This window comes from Lolium perenne, chromosome 1, assembly GCF_019359855.2.
Source record: "Lolium perenne isolate Kyuss_39 chromosome 1, Kyuss_2.0, whole genome shotgun sequence".
Taxonomy (NCBI): Eukaryota; Viridiplantae; Streptophyta; class Magnoliopsida; order Poales; family Poaceae; genus Lolium; species Lolium perenne.
The window spans coordinates 145,543,049-145,560,520 of record NC_067244.2 but is presented as its reverse complement, the minus strand read 5'-3'; the positions used below and the strand labels follow the sequence as shown (position 1 = coordinate 145,560,520).

At 44.6% G+C, this 17,472-nt stretch overlaps 1 protein-coding gene across 1 annotated transcript; it reads right to left on the bottom strand.

The window, feature by feature from the left end:
* Positions 1 to 9,694: 9,694 nt before the first annotated feature.
* Positions 9,695 to 10,099, bottom strand: LOC139833109 (uncharacterized). Its single transcript, XM_071823281.1, has one exon. It carries the CDS (start codon positions 10,097 to 10,099, stop codon positions 9,695 to 9,697), a length of 405 nt encoding a protein of 134 aa, XP_071679382.1.
* Positions 10,100 to 17,472: the final 7,373 nt, after the last annotated feature.

The following is a 17,472-nucleotide window of genomic DNA, read 5'->3' as shown; positions in this document are numbered from 1 at the left end:
CAAATTATGTGCATCCAAACACAGCATAATTGAATTCATAGATATATCTCTTCACTACGTTACTCTGAACCACTCTCCGGTTTGATAACAAACACAAATTTACGGTGTAGGGCTGCATAAGCATTCCTTAAAGTTCGCATTCCCAATCTATGGATGCCCCCACGCTTTCACTTTTAGCATAAAAAGATGGTCCTAACTAGACACCACAATTCATAAGTATTTCTATAAATTAAGCTTAAGAAACAAACACGGTGTGCACATTAATACCTTCACACCGTTGGACAAGGTGTTTGTTGTCGTGGTGAACAGACATATGCCATAGGATGGCTTAAGTTGGGGCCTGATGTGCGCAAGGGGATCAGGAGGAGGGGAAGGTTAAGAGAGAAAGTAGTAGATCTCAAGAGACAAGCCCAACACGATGTATGTATTCAAGGGATGAACAAGGAGCTACAGAACTTGGCCTCTGGCTAGAGGTTGAAGATGTACAACAACTAGCCTAGCGCCCTCTGTAACTACCCAAGATCCGATCCTCCCCGCACAAGGGAGTCCCTCCTCTCCTTATAAGGTGGAGAGGAGGCTCACAAGGGAAGGAACGCTAGGTATCTTTCCTGATCTAACCTACTTTATAAATGTTCTTTGGCTCCAGGGGTGATGCTCCCTTCTTTAATCGACAGCCGGGTGACCTCGTCCGGTACCTTTTACGTCATCTTCTTCTTTGGCCTCAGGGCTTCGATTAAAGTTGAACTGCTTAGCTCTTCATGTCCTTTGGTCCTTGAGGGAATCTTTGACCAGGGTGTCGACATGCTACTATTGAGGCTATGTCGGATCCCCGGTAACATGACCGGTATAAACCGGACTCTTGTTCTTTTTATCCTGAGAGTTTAGTTAACCTGGGCGTTCCTCCGGATTAGTTGTCACCGGTTGCCCTTACGCCGGCATACCCCATCTGGTATACCAGATCGTATATTCCAACACTATTAAACCAAACTTTCATAATCCGGTTTTCCCTTTAATCTGGTTTATAAACACTTTATCATGGTGTCCTTGCCATAGTCTTGACCTACTGGGGGTCATCCCCCGACAGTAGTCCCCGAAGCTTGTGTGGCCCGACTCAGTCATCTGACGGACCGCACCAGGTTCCCTGATAACGCGTACCGGCTTAACCATTCCGGTTTCATCTTAAAACTAATCGGTAACCTTCCGGAATCATCTTAGCTGTCTAGTTAAACCGAATTCTCCAAAGTCTTTCCAGCATCTTTCCGGCGGTTCCTTCGCCGCTACGCTTCCTCGGCGAGGTCGAGAATATCTCAGTTTTCTTGCCTGTCAGAGACATGCACACTGTGTCTGATGCTGTAGCGGTCAGCGAGGGTCAAATCCCTCGTTTCCCGCGAGCAGTTATGGTGCTGCACGGGATTTGTGTAACCCCCGTGTGGCCTCTTTACTTCCGCGTGTATCCTTGCGCCATGTGGTGGCCCGGCCGCTGAAGCGATGTGGTCAAGCGGTTTTCGGCCCACTAACCACTTCTGCCTATTTAAGGGGCGACGATTCGCAGCCCCGTCCATCTTCTTCGCCACTCTCACCTCGGAGCTCAATCTCCTTTTTCTCCTAGTGTTCTTCGTGTTCGTCATCGTGGCCGCTAGATCTTGAGAATTTACTTATGTATTTTCTTCTCCTTTTTTCCATGTCTTTAGATCTTCTTGAACGAGTAGAGTTAAGGGAAACTAGTTTGTAGCTAGCGCCGGTTGAATTAGTCCCATGGCTTCGGAAGAACGAGACTTAGAGCTTTCCGGCGAGCCGGAAAGTTGCCGGAAACCAGGCCGAAGAGCCAGAGGTTGCCGGGGAGCAAGAAGATGCCGGAAAGCAAGAGGCCGGCCCCAGCTCCGCGGCTTACTCGCGAGGCCGGTGGGAGGGCTCAGATGTTTCTGAAGCCGAAATAGAATGGCTATACCGGTCTCTTCGCATACCAAAAGGTGTAACATGTAGGATTGCGGGTGGTGAGAGGGAACCCAAGGCGCAGCTGGGCGAAGTAGTGCTGTTTACCGCTCACTTCGTGCGCGGATTAGGTATACCGGTTTCAGACTTCTTCCGGCGTTTCCTTGATTTTTATCAACTCCAACCTCATCATCTTCCCGCAACGTCATCTTCTACCTTTCTTCTTTTGTCGCCTTCTGCGAAGGGTATGTTGGCCTCTGGCCCATGATCAAAGCTTTTGCCCGCTTTTACAACCTCCGGATCAATTCTATCCAAGATCTGGAGCTGCCACTTCCTAAGCCAATAGTTTAGTGCGGGGCATGCATAATCACCCCCCGTCAGAAGAGTCCATACTACAAGATATCCTGAAGCTTCATAAGCACAACGAGCTTACGACAAATGACATTGTGCGTACCTTCATCACACGTCGGGTTCTTCGCCTCCAGTGTCGTGTCCATAAAATCTGCCAAATGAGTGGGCGGTTTGATCCCACCCGGATCTCTACATTCAAACTCTCTAAAGCGGATGTGGTCGCCAAGGCCAGACTCATCTCCAAAACGAAGATGCCAGTTGACTAGGATTGGGGCTTGGAGCCTCACATTCCCAAATACCCGCCAGCACCCCAAGTAAGGTTTTGGGGACTCCGGAATATCTTTTCCGGAATGTCAGAATGCATAATCGCTAACTCATTTATTTCATCTTGTGTGTTCAGAACTTCTCCCATTAGAGCCTCGAGGAGCCAACTTCTTTTACCGCTGACCGAGCCGAGGAGGACGAGGAGGATCCGGATTCTATCCAGAACACCCCGGTGCACGAGATGGATGCCACCTATAACGCGGGCTCTGGTAAGCCCTCAACACCCTCTTCGTCAAGAACTCGAGCCGCTGATAGCGGTAGCGAGGAAGATGACTATATTATCCTTGAGATACTTGACCCAATTCCCATCTCCTACGCATTTCCCGCGATGCCGGTTTCAGCTGATCCGGATCGTCAAGTGGTGGAGGACACAATGCCACTTTCTGCCAAACCTGGGGTACCTCCGGCCTCTCGCACCCGGAAGACTCCTGCAACTGACGTTGGTACTGGCGCTGCTCCACCCACCAAGCGCCGGAGGACACCTGGCACGGGTCCTTCGCGAGAGAGGAAGAGGGGCAACGCCATTCCCACCACCACCGAGTGAGTTACAATAAAGATCCTTTCTGGTTTAAACTTGTGCCTCCGATATCTTTTGCGGTTAAAATCTTTTCTTTTTTGTTTTCATGGCTCCGCTTGAACTCAACCAGAGCGCCCCCGGCAGGACCCGGCTTCATCCCCAGAATACCGACCAACCTCGTGGCAATGCCGAGGAAGAAGAAGAAGCTCCCCTCGTGGTCCCTAGTCCTTCTAAGGACAAGAGTCGCACCTCTCGTGCAAGTCTGGCACACTCTAGTGCCGGCAAGACTCCTTCCCCCTCTCGGGGGCCCACTGCAAGTGAGGGGAACACGGCCCCCAGAACCGAAGATCACCGTGCTGAGGGGGACTTTACTTCGCCTCCTAAACCCGAAGAAAACCCCATGCCGGCAACATGGGCGCCAGCTCAAATCAAACCGGGTGGTCGGAACCTTTAGTGGTTCCGCCTGTCTCTAACAAAACTGCTGAAGTTCCATAAGTTTCTCCCAAGAAGGTTTCATCCTCCGTGCCGCCGGAAGGTTCCAAACTGGCCTCTCTTGCCAAAGGTTCTTCTGCACCTCTGCTGGCATCCTCCAAGAACAAGCCTCCAACTGCCCCTACTGCTAAGAAAGTCTCCTCCCGAAGGAGCAATGCAATCACCCCGGAGCAGCTTTCTAGTGCCGTCCAGGCCACTGTGGCTCAACCAACCGGCTCCCGAGCTCTTACGCTGCACACCAGCCGAGCCGCAGCCTCTATCAGTGACAAGATATTCGCGCAGGCTGGCCGGATTATTGAGCTCAACCGGGGCGAAGCTAACTTGGGCTCGCTCCAGAGGTACGCTGATGAATGGAACATCTCACATATGACTGAAGCGACCTCTGGCTTGGGCAAGGACGGGCTGCTGTGGTGGACCCTCGTGGCCCCCGGAACAAAATTCAACACATGCAGTGGCTCAAATGGTGCATGTGAGATTTCGACAACGCTTGGTATGACGTCGACAAGAACGTATCGATAAGTTTTCTCTTCTGGATCTGAATTTCAGCATCATTCTGATCTGCCATTAACTTAGATATTTACACATATATCCTCATAGTCCCCGAGTTTCGGGTTAAGTATGCAGTACTTAGCATGAAACTGCTCAAAAAACCGGCATACACACTCCCCGAGTTTTGGGCTAAGTATGCAGTACTTAGCGTGAAACTGCTAAAAAACCTGGCATACATAATCCCCGAGTTTCGGGTTAAGTTTGTAGTACTTAGCATGAAACTGCTAAAAAAACGGCATACATTATACTTGTACTTAATCCTTGCAGGGCGTTCTGGAATCTCGCAAGAAACTGTTCGAGCAACTGATGTGGGAGCACTGCGGGCTTTCTTATGCACACGGAACACTCTCACGCATAGCCAGTGCCGAGGTTTTTCTCTTGTTTGTGTTTCTTCTTCCTGACCGGCTTCTTCCATACCAGCTTTGCCATTGTTCAACTTTGTGAATCAGTTTATTTTTGTACAACCGCGCTACCGGAATCTTCCCAGCTCGACGAGCTCATCAGCCGAGTTGCACCCTCCAAGGGTTGTTTCATTTTTCCTTTTCTATTCACTTGTTAATTTTCACTTTGCTAACTTATTTTATTCTGGTTTCCAGTCTAGAAGGAAAAGCTTTCCCTCCAGCACCAGAATGAACTACATGCTCAGAAGAATGAGACCGCCCAGCTTAAGGAGGAGCTGATCAAGCTTCGGTTGCAACACGACAGTGCTCTGAAAGAGGCCGTCAAGGCCAGAAAAGCTGAGGTTGAAGAATCTAAAGCTATGATGATCGAGATGCATGAGGAGGAGGTCCAGGTACTCCGAGACCGGTTGCATCAGGAGAGAAAAGAGGAGAGGGATTTGCGGGAGCTGGAGAGGCAGCAGAACAATCAGCTGGAGCTGGTCCAGATTTCCATGGCAAGATCATAAAGGACTTGGATGATAAAGTCCGGAGTAAGTGTCTTTCTTCTTCTCTGCAAACTTTCTTATCTTGCTGGTTTGTTCTTATACCGGTTTTTCTTGTTCTTTTCCGCAGCCATCTTCCCTGAGTCACAGGCACGTGCCGAAGCGGTCGTTGCTAAGGTCAGGGTCGAGGATCCGGCTTCTGGTGCCGCCCCTGGACCACAGAGGAATATGTCACTTCTCTTTCTGCCCGCGTGACTCATATGAGCAAGCTTGCCAAGTTTCCGGATGCCGCGATTCAAGCCTTTAAGTGTCTCTGGCCCAGTGAAACTGTTCTGGAGCGTATTTGGATGCCATCTGTGCCCGGCTCAAGGAATGTGGTGCCCGGCTTCATGAATGGCGGTGTTCCGCTGCATGTTCTGGTGCAGACACTTGCTCCTGGTATGAAGACCTGGACTTGGATGCTCTGGAAACGCTGCGCTTTGGTGCTCCTACTAACACCGACCCAATTCTTACCGCCAAGCGCCGCGGGCGAGCTTATCAAGTGGCCCACTACGCCTCCGTGAGCACTTTCATACCATGTCCGGAAGACTTTGAAGATGACCAGACTGATGACGAAGCTGAGGAAACTGCTCCTGAAGAAACCGCAACTGCCAATGATGAACCAGCTGCGTCTGGCCAAGCTCCGGAAAGCTCCTCACCAAAATATGCGTGATAAACTTTGCTCCTGTTCTCAAAAAAATTTGTGAAATGCCCGGTATTCCAGGTTTGAAGATGTAATATACATTTTAAGTCCGTTTGGTCCGTGAAACTTATTAGGTCTGGTAGGTTTGAACTCGTTACTTTTGGTTCAATCCCGAGTTCAATTTAGTGTTTAATTAGCTCTTTGACTTTGGCTCTGTCTACCTCTTTTGGGTGTTTTGACGTATGAGGTCCAAAGTCTTTTTACCAAACACACAATCTCTTGAACTTGGAGGAAAAACTTCGAGTAACTCAAATTTTTTGCAAAAAACCGGTATAACCGGGGTTAGTTAAATTTTATTCCGGATTGTTTGTTTTCGATTCCTCTTTTGTCTTTCATGTGTTTATATCCTTCCGGTTTTTCTTGCTTGCCATGAAGCCGGGTTGCGGACAACAACTAAGTCGAAGATTCAGCTTTGGGCTAAACATGCTACTGAACCCGAAAAGAAAATTTCAAAAAAACCAAACGGCATACAGAAAAAATAAATATGTTGCATGCAATTTTCGGCAAAGGCAGTCCCCGAGATACATTGGAGGTGCCGGCATATCATAGATAGAAAAATATTGAAAAAGTACATGAACTCCTTACATTACATCTTCAGGAATAGAAAGGGCGAAGGAGAGCTACATTCCACGGACGTTTGGTTGCCTTACCCGACGTGTCCTTCCTTCCTTCTCTTCCCGTGCATCGATAAGATAGTAGGAATCATTGTGCAGAGCCTTGCTCACAATGAAAGGTCCCTCCCATGGGGGTGCAAGCTTGTGCTATCCTGCAGTGCGTTGCACCAAATGTAGCACTAGGTCTCCTTCTTGGAATACCCTTGGATTTACTTTCCGGCTATGATAGCGTCTGAGGTTTTTTTGGTATATGGCTGATCCTGCCAGTGCCAATTCTCTTTGTTCTAAATCGACATCATTTTCTCTGGCCTCTTTGACCTCTTCCTCTGTATAGAGTTGAACTCGTGGTGAGTCATGTAGAATGTTGGTTGGTATGACCGCTTCTGCTCCATATACCTTGAAAAATGGTGTGTATCTGGTTGACCGGTTTGGTGTGATCCTTAGACTCCACAACACAGATGGTAATTCATCAAGCCAACATCCTGGCATTTTTTCTAGTGGCTCAATAAGCCGGGGTTTTATACCGGATAGCACAAGTGCGTTCGTCCTTTCCACTTTCCCGTTGGCTTGAGGGTGTGCCACAGAGGCAATATCAAGCCGGATCTTGTTATCCTCACAGAACCATGAGAATTTTTCCTTGGCGAAATTCAAGCCATTGCCAGTGATAATGTTGTGCGAGTAACCATACCGCAGGATGATTCCTTCAGATATTTCACGGTTGTGTGCCCATCGCACTTCCGGATTGGTTTAACCTCCACCCATTTGGTGAACTTGTCGACCATGACCAAGATGTGCATATTTCATCTCGCCGTCCGGAATGGTCCAACCATATCTAGGCACCAAACCGTGAACGGCCAAGTTATCGGAATTGTTTTTAGGTCGGAGGCTGGGGTATGATTTTGTTTGCTGTACCTCTGGCATCCATTGCATTTCCGGACCATGTCCTCAGCGTCTTTCAAGGCCGTGGGCCAGTAGAACCCATGCCGGAATACCTTGTCTACCAATGCCCTTAACAAGGCATGGTGCCCACATTATCCTTGGTGAATCTCTCGGAGCATTTCTTTTTCTTCTTCCAGCTCCACACAGCGCTGCAGCAGTCCTATCACGCTTATCTTGTACATTTCACCATTGATGAGGTGTAGGCTTTGGACCTCCTTTGGATCCTTCTCGACTCAGCTTCGTCAGCTGGTAAACCGCCATTGACTAAGAACTCATTGGTAGGTTTGACCCACATTGGTGCTTCTCAAACAACAAGGACCGACTTATCGATCTCCATGCAGTCCACCGTCATAGTTTCTTCCGGATTTGACTCTGAAGTCCGCGGGTTAGATGGAGCAGTCCCCGAGTTTACCTTGTCGATGTCCATCGGAACAACATGTGAATCCGGAACAAAAATTGATTCGGATTCCAGACTTGGCTTGATATAGGGCTTCCTTAGGTGGGAAAGGGCTATTCCGGGAGGAATTTCCTGCCTGGATGAGCTTAGACAAAGTGTTAGCTGTGTCGTTCTCCGCCCACGGCACATGGTGAAACTCACACCCTTCAAAGAATACGACGATTGGTTGCACATAGAACCGGTACGATGACATGTTTGCATCCTTCGCGTCCCAATCTCCGGAACACCGCTGCACCACCAGATTCGAATCGCCGTAGCATATGATCCGGCGCACTTCGACTTCTTTTGCGACCTTAAGTCCGTGGATCAAAGCCTCATACTCAGCGACATTATTTGATGCCCCGAAGTGTATTTGCAGCACATATCTCAGGTTATCCCCTTTCGGCGAGGTGAGAACCACTCCGGCTCCAAGTCCTTCCTTGAGCTTTGATCCATCAAAGTGCATCCTCCAGTACTCTGTTTCCGGCAGTGGTGGCTTGTATTGCATCTCGGCCCAATATACCAAGAAATCTGTCAGTGCCTGCGATTTAATCGCATCTCTTCTTTTGTATAGCGGCACATATGGTGACAATTGGATTGCCCATTTTGCGCGCCTACCGCTTGCGTCCTTGTTGCCGATGATCTTCAAAATAGGAGCCTCGCATACCACCGTCATCGGGTGTTCCTCGAAGTAATGCTTGAGCTTCGTGGCGGCCATGAACACGCCATAAGTCATTTTTTGGTAGTGTGGGTAGTTTTGCTTCAAGAGGGAGAGCACCTCGCTCAGGTAGTATACCGACCTTTGCACGGTTTTTCCTTCCTCTTATCTTCCACCACAACCACAACACTTACGACCCGATTCGCTGCTGCTATGTAAAGCATCATTAGTTCTTTTTCCAAGGGTGATTCCAGTATTGGCGCGGTGGCCAGCATCTTTTTTAGCTCCTTGAATGTCGTGTCGACTTGCGAGGTCCAAATGAAAGTGTCCAATTTTTTCATTAACGCATATAGGGGCAAGGCTTTTTCTCCTAACCGGCTTAAAAACCGGCTTAAGGATGCCAAACACCCGGTAACTTTTGCACATCATTGAGACATTGTTGTAACTCCATCCTCTCGATGGCTCGGATCTTAACCGGGTTGGCTTTTATGCCGTGGCTTGACACCAAGAAACCAAGCAATTTTCAGGCCGGTACTCCAAAGGTGCATTTTGCCAGGTTGAGTTTCATCCGGAACCTTCTTAGGTTATCAAATGTTTCCCTCAGATCATCGATCAGAGTGTCTTTTACTTTAGTTTTATCACGACATCGTCGACATACACTGTCACATTTTTACCAATTTGGTTGTGAAGGCATTTTTCCATACATCGTTGGTATGTTGCACCGGCATTTCTCAAATGAAAAGACATAGTGACATAGCAATAAGCCCCGTGCGGGGTAATGAAAGCAGTTTTTTTATCTTCCTTTTTAGGGGAATCTGGTGGAAACCAGAGTAAGCATCCAAAAATGAGAATAGTTCAGATCCAGCAGTGGAATCGATCACTTGATCAATCCAGGGTAATGGGAACAGATCTGTGGGACAGGCCTTGCTCAAGTACGTGTAGTCAATGCACATGCGCCAAGCCTTCGGTGCCTTCGGGTCTTCTTCCTTCTTCTTCTTGACCAACAGGGTATTTGCCAGCCACTCGGTATGCAGGACCTCGACAATGAAGCCGGATATATACCAGTAGCTTAGTGACCTCTTCTCCGATGATCTTACTCCTGTCTTCAGCGAACTGGTGCAAAGGCTGCTTCACCGTCTTAGCATCCTTCCGGATATTCAGAGAGTGTTCAGCCAACTCCCTCAGCACACCCAAGTCATCAGTAGACCAGGCGAAGATGTTCCGATTCTCACAGAGGAAGTTGATTTGCGCGCTTTCCTATGCTTCTCTCAAGCCGGCGCTGATGCGAACGGTGCGCTCTGGGTAAGCCGGATCCAGCATGATGTCCTTCGTCTCCTTTGACGGTTTGAAGGCCGTTCCCCCAATCGGGCTGCTCATTGCCACTAAGTTCAGATGGGATGACTGGGCCAGCGCGACAGTAGTTTGAATCCTCCTCTTTTCTTCTGCTATGACCAGTGATTCAGCCAAGTTTGATCCGGCTGAAGCAGTTTCCAGCGAGACCTTATAGTTTCCCACCACGGTTATTGGACTGTTAGGTGTCAGTATCTTCATATTCTCGTAAGCCGTATGAGTGGAGGCCATGAATTTCGCCAATGCCGGCCTTCCCAGCAGGGCATGGTAAGGGCTCTCCAGATCCACCACTTCGAACAGAATATTTTCCATGCGGCAACTATCCCGGCCACCAAACAGCACATCCACCTAGACTTTGCCTATCGGGGAGCAGGACAATCCCGGAACTATACCATGAAACGTCGTGTGACTTGGCTCCAGCATCTTTTGAGTTATGCCGAGTGTATGCATGGTGTGCCAGTACATGATGTTGATGCTGCTACCATTGTCTACCAGCACTTTGCTGAACCGGACTCGCGTCGATGGCCCGTGCATGATTGGATCCACCACCAAAGCGTATCCGCCCGGATTAGGCATCACTTTCGGGTGATCTTTGAAGGACCAAGTGATCTCTTGTTTCGACCACAACATGTATCTCGGTACCGGTGGTATGATGGTGTTTACTTCCATGGAACGGCGGTGCACACTTTGCCGGTCCATTGGCTCACAAAGACCACACAACACATATCTGGATCATGGTACTGTAGGGATTCGTTGCATAGAAAACAAAAAATTTCCTACCGCGAGAACGCAATCCAAGCCAAGATGCAATCTAGAAAACGGTAGCAACGAGGAGATGATCGAGACTAACCCTTGAAGATTTCCAAAGCCTATAAGAGTAGGCTCTTATTGCTGCGGTAGACGATCACTTGCCACTTGCAAAAGCGCGTAGAAGATCTTGATCACGGTGCCACGATCGGGCAGCACCTCCGTACTCGGTCACACGTTCGGTGTTGATGAAGACGACGTCCTTCTCCCCGTTCCAGCGGGCAGCGGAAGTAGTAGATCCTCCTCGGAATCCCGGCAGCACGACGGCGTGGTGGCGGTGGTGGTAGAGATCTCCGGCGGAGCTTCACTAAGCGTATGCGGGAGATGTGGTGGAGGAGGGGCGCTAGGGTTTGGGAGAGGGGGTCTAGGGCGCCGGCCACTTGGGGGCTGCGGCCTTGGAGGGCTTGGTGTGGCCGGACAGCCCCTCTCCTCCCCTCTTTATATAGGTGGAAGCCCCAAGGTTTAGGTCAAAGTGTCCGAATAAGACCCCAACAAAAACCTTCCATGTGACCAAACCTAGGGGGAGTGGGACTCCCCCCTTTCCTTGGTGGGGTGGCCGGCCACCATGGTGGGGAGTCCACTTAGGACTCCTCCTCCCTTAGGCTGGCCGGCCAAGGTGGGTGGAGTTCCTCTGGGACTCCACCTTCCATGCCGATTTCTTCCGGACTCTTCTAGAACCTTCTAGAACCTTCCTGGAAAAATACCGGATCATTTTCAAACCTAGAAAATGACTTCCTATATATGAATCTTATTCTCCGGACCATTCCGGAACTCCTCGTGATGTCCTGGATCCCATTCGAGACTCCGAACAAAACTTCGAACTCCATTCCATATTCCATATCTACTTAAACGACATCAAACCTTAAGTGTGTCACCCTACGGTTCGCGAACTATGTAGACATGGTTGAGACTTCTCTCCGACCAATAACCAATAGAGGGATCTGGAGATCCATAATGGCTCCCACATATTCAACGATGACTTAGTGATCGAATGAACCATTCACATACGATACCAATTCCCTTTGTCACGCGATATTTTACTTGTCCGAGGTTTGATCATCGGTATCACTCTATACCTTGTTCAACCTCGTCTCCTGACAAGTACTCTTTACTCGTACCATGGTATGTGGTCTCTTATGAACTTATTCATATGCTTGCAAGACATTAGACGACATTTCACCGAGAGGGCCCAGAGTATATCTATCCGTCATCTGGATGGACAAATCCCACTGTTGATCCATATGCCTCAACTCATACTTTCCGGATACTTAATCCCACCTTTATAACCACCCATTTACGCAGTGGCGTTTGATGTAATCAAAGTACCTTTCCGGTATAAGTGATTTATATGATCTCATGGTCGAAAGGGCTAGGTAACTATGTATCGAAAGCTTATAGCAAATAACTTAATGACGTGATCTTATGCTACGCTTAATTGGGTGTGTCCATTACATCATTCATATAATGACATAACCTTGTTATTAATAACATCCAATGTTCATGATCACGAAACCATGATCATCTATTAAACAACAAGCTAGTTATACAAGAGGCTTACTAGGGACTCCTTGTTGTTCACATAACACACATGTATCAATGTTTCGGTTAATACAATTATAGCATGGTATGTAAACATTATCATAAACACAAAGATATATAATAACCATTTATTATTGCCTCTTGGGCATATCTCCAACAGTCTCCCACTTGCACTAGAGTCAATAATCTATTTTACATTTGTAAAGATATAACACCTTGGCCTTCCGGTGCTTTATCATGTATTGCTCACGGGAGAGGTTTTAGTCAACGGATCTGACACGCTCAGAAACGTATGTATTTTGTAATTCATTTGCGTCTCAACGCATCACTCATTTCCAAATGAGTCGGCATCAAATATGTTTGGTCTTCTGGTGGAACCTTAATTCCGCGGTCTGAAATATGTCACTAATATTGTCACACACAATATAGCTTCAAAGTTCTGACTCTGTCGGAACTATACCAAATTCTTAAAGAACCTCTTGACTTTAACATCCTTTGTCATTGTCAAAACAATGACATACTCTGCCTTCTTTTGTAGAATCCGTCATAATATTTAGAACTCTTCTAAATCTAGCATAGACAACTTCTAGCTCATTGTGCTACCTTTTAAACAACACTTAGTCTAATTTGAGATTGAAATTTTATTTTCATATGTGACAAAAACAAATATCGGTGCAACACCTTACAGCGATTTGTTTGTCATTTCTCCATACAAAACTATATATATATATCCTTGGTTCTTCTTAAGTACTCAAGAATATTCTTACTGTTTTTCAATGATCATCACATGAATCATTCTGGTACATGCTCATAACATTTTTAAGAGTACGTGATATCTGATTGTGTACATATTATTTGTGATCTATAATCACTCATGTGTTTTTACTCATTGAGTGTCAGATACACTCAAGTCTTGTAAAAACGTCACATGACAAGAACATTTTCTTAATATTTCTATATTGAACTACTTCAATATCCATTCTATGTACTTGGACCTAAACTTATTATGTGTTTCAATCTATCTTCATAGATCTTGACACTAAATTTGTTTCAGTCCATATCTTTTCATTGAAGTTAATTTCTCAATGAAACCTTTTTAATCAAGTATATAATTACATCATTTATAACCAACTATATGTCATCTACATAAAGTATTATAAATATGTCTCAGCACTTCCACTTAATTTCTTGCAAATGCAAGCCTCTTCATCGTTTCTGATGAAATCAAAAACTCTTTGACTATTTCATCTGGTGAAGATTCCAACTCCGTGATACTCACTTCATCCAATTGAAGTTCGTATACCTATCTAGTATTCTACGGACTAGCAAAACAATTGGTTGTATCTTGTATACACCTTTAATACACACTTCTGTTAAGTAGTGTATTTTGCCATCCTACTAGCATATCTCATAAAAGAAATATGTAGTGATTACTAGAATAATCCATATAGACTATAAGCATTGCTACGGAAGATCTAATCTTATCGTAGTCAACTCTTTGAACTTTGTCGTAAACAACATTTCGACAAGTTGAGCTTCTTCAAGGATATTTCATCCAAGTCCATCAATTTCATAGATCCATTTACATTCAAAAAGTATTCATCTATCTTGGATTTCATGGCGTATAGCCATTTTAACGGAGTTAGGGCCCATCATAACTTCTTTGTTTGTAGTTGGTTTATCATTGTTCAAAATCAATCCTTTGTCCAAAAATCATTTATTTGATCACAAAGTAAACCATACCTACAAGGTTCAATATGTACTTCGATCTCCATGGCTAAAACACTTTGTAGTCATGGGAGCCATGATCGTCGTGGCCGCTTCCGAAACCAATTCCGATGCTGCGCTACTCTGATCATTATGCTCAGGTTCATAAAACTTATCAAATTATATTGTCCTCCCACTCAAATACTTCACTAGAAACAATTTCTCGGAAATAAGAAACATTGACAAACACTTTTGTCTTTGTCTCGTGGGAAGAATTCCCAATTAAATCTCTGGGATAACCAACAAAGACAATCATCTGATTTTGGTTGTAAACTCTTAGACCAAAATTTAAAGAAAAAGACTATTAGGGTTTATACCCATACCATAACTTGTATGGTGTCATTTCAACGGATCATGATGATGCTCTATTCAGTGTAAAAGTGGTAGTCTCTAAAGCATAATCCACAAAAATATAATGGCATTAATATTTTATCTCATCATTGACCCAACAAGGTTTGGATACATCTCTCGGATACTTCATCATCACTATGATATTCCAAGAAACGTGAGTTGTAGAACAATTTCATAACTCTCTTAGATGTTCGCTAAAACTAGTAATTCAAATATTTCCACTATGATCCAATCATAGATATTTGACTTTTCTATTACGATGATTTCCACTTTATGCTGAAATTTATTTGAATCTATTCAAATGTTTCAAACTTCTTCCTTATCGAATATATCCACATATATATACTCAATTCATTGTTTGAAGTTTTCATGAAGTAGAAGAATCTCCCGCACACAACTATGTCCAGTGAACCACATACATCATCATGTATGTTTTTACTAAGTTAGTTGTCCGTTCAACTCTTGGCCTATGAACGGTATTTTAGTCATTACTTTTAGAAAAGATTTTGCAAGCGCCAAACGATTCAAAAATCAAATGACTTCAAAAATCCATTTGCATGGAGTTCCTTCATGCGTTCCTTTCTAACATGACCTAAATGGTGGTTCCACAAATAAGTGGAATTCAAATCATTTGCCTTATAGCATTTTAGCGTCAGTGTTATGTATGTGTGTTACACCATTAAGATTTATAATAACTTATCCATCGTACATGGAGTAATGTCATAATTTGAACAACTCATTGTTTTCATTTGACCAGAGCAAAATAACAATTATTAAGTTCTTTATTATAAATTCTAAGGGCTAGATAGAATGTTAACGACGAACATAATAACACTTTATTTTGTTCCAGACGTGCATTCCTATCATATTCCTTGTCAGTCACTTAGGCCATTGTATTCTTGTATTGTGTTGTTTTGTATGACACTTCATACCATACAATATAGTACTAATACCCAAGAATTTCATAGTGTGACCTAACTAGGAATACTACCATAACATGTATATCATTTATATACACCTGAGCTAGATTTTCTAGTCTTTTCTTTTCTTTTTGCCAAAATATCTTTTGCAGTTTCTCTTTTAGCTTTCCTCATTATTCAGAAAAACACTTTAACATTATTAACTTCTAGGTTTGTTGGTCAAATACCAATAACCTTGAGGTTCTTACTTTAAGTTGATCATCATATGACAAGTGTTTCAGATTTCACTATTAGTAACTTTGTAATATGATGAACAATTTCACTCATAATTTTATCCATCATATCATGACGACTTTCCGAGACCATGTCTGTACATGCTAGGCTCGTAAAGTTTTAACCTTGGTATTCGCATGTGCAAATCTGGCTTGCACCCGTTGTATGCACACGTAGAATCTATCACACCCGATCATCACGTGATGCTTCGAAACGACGAGTCTTAGCAACGATGCATACTAAGGACGATCACTTCATGGATATGCGAATATCGTTAGTGCCCCAATAGTTGGAGGATTGGGACGCCTTGCGTCTTCAACCTTCGTACATTCCCATAAAACTTATGAGTTTATGTAGTCTCACCAAATTATATTCTATCATCTTGCAATAAGGTCTTAGATATCACATATATCTCATACCTTGATTATTTCTGAAAACTAAATTTTCAGCTCCTTACTTTTCAAACATATTTGAACTTTCAAGTTTCACGGAGACAAGATAACTTTTGGTACTAATTGAAACCATAGTTCTTTGAATCAACAATGTGAGGTTTACTAAAAGTTTGCAATAGAACTTAATCAATTCTTGATTCTTTAAAAATACGGTACCAATCCGTAAAGTTTCTTGTCAGATTTTAACAGTATTTCTATCTCAATAACAAGACTAGCGCATGGTAGAAAGCGGATGCCAATACTACAAAAATTAATTCAAAATACTACTCAGACTATGTTTATGATAATTAGTTCATGTTTTAATCTAATTACTAATGAACTCCCACTTAATACAACATCCCTCATAGTTGTTAAGTGGTACACGATCCAGATCCACTACACCAAGACCGATCATCACGTGAGATGATGTAGCTTCAATGGTGAACATCAACATGTTGATCATATCATCCATATGACTCGTGTTCAACCTTTCGGTTTCTGTTGTCCCGAGGCCATGTCCGTACATGCTAGGCTCATCAAGCAAACCCAAGTATTCCGCGTGTGCAACATGGCTTACACCCGTTGTATGTGAACATTGAGTCTATCACATCCGATCATCACGAGATGCTTCGAAACGACGAACTGTACAACGGTGCATACGAGGAGAGAACACTTTATTATCTTGATATTAATGTGTGGGATCATCTTATAATGCTACTGTCGCGTTCTAAGCAAAATAAGATGCATAAAGGATTAACATCACATGCAATTCATATGTGATATGATATGGCCCTTTTGTCTTTGCGCCTTTGATCTTCATCTCCAAAGCACGGACATGATCTCCATCATCAACGGGCATGATCTCCATCATCGTCGGTGTAGCTTCAAGGTTCATGGCGCCGTCTTCATGGTTGTTCACCTCATGTAGCAACTATTACAACTACTTTGAAATACTACTCAACATGAAATTTAAAAACAACCATAAGGCTCCTGCCGGTTGCCACAATACAATAATGATCATCTCATACATATTCATCATCACATTATGGCCATATCACATCACCAAACCCTGCAAAAACAAGTTAGACGTCTCTAATTTGGTTTGCATATTTTACGTGGTTTAGGGTTTTCGAGTAAGATCTAATCTACCTACGAACATGAACCACAACGGTGATACTAGTGTTGTCAATAGAAGAGTAAATTGAATCTTCACTATAGTAGGAGAGACAGACACCCGCAAAGCCTCTTATGCAATACAAGTTGCATGTCGAACGAGGAACAAGTCTCATGAACGCGGTCATGTAAAGTTAGTCCGAGCCGCTTCATCCCACTATGCCACAAAGATGCAAAGTACTCAAACTAAAGATAACAAGAGCATCAACGCCCACAAAACCATTGTGTTCTACTCGTGCAACCATCTATGCATAGACACGGCTCTGATACCACTGTAGGGATTCATTGCATAGAAAACAAAAAATTTCCTACCGCGAGAACGCAATCCAAGCCAAGATGCAATCTAAAAAACGGTAGCAACGAGGAGATGATCGAGACTAACCCTTGAAGATTTCCAAAGCCTATAAGAGTAGGCTCTTATTGC

Coding starts and splice junctions, on each gene's coding strand:
- LOC139833109 (XM_071823281.1), bottom strand. CDS start 10,099: ATGGAAAATATTCTGTTCGAAGTGGTGGATCTGGAGAGCCCTTACCAT.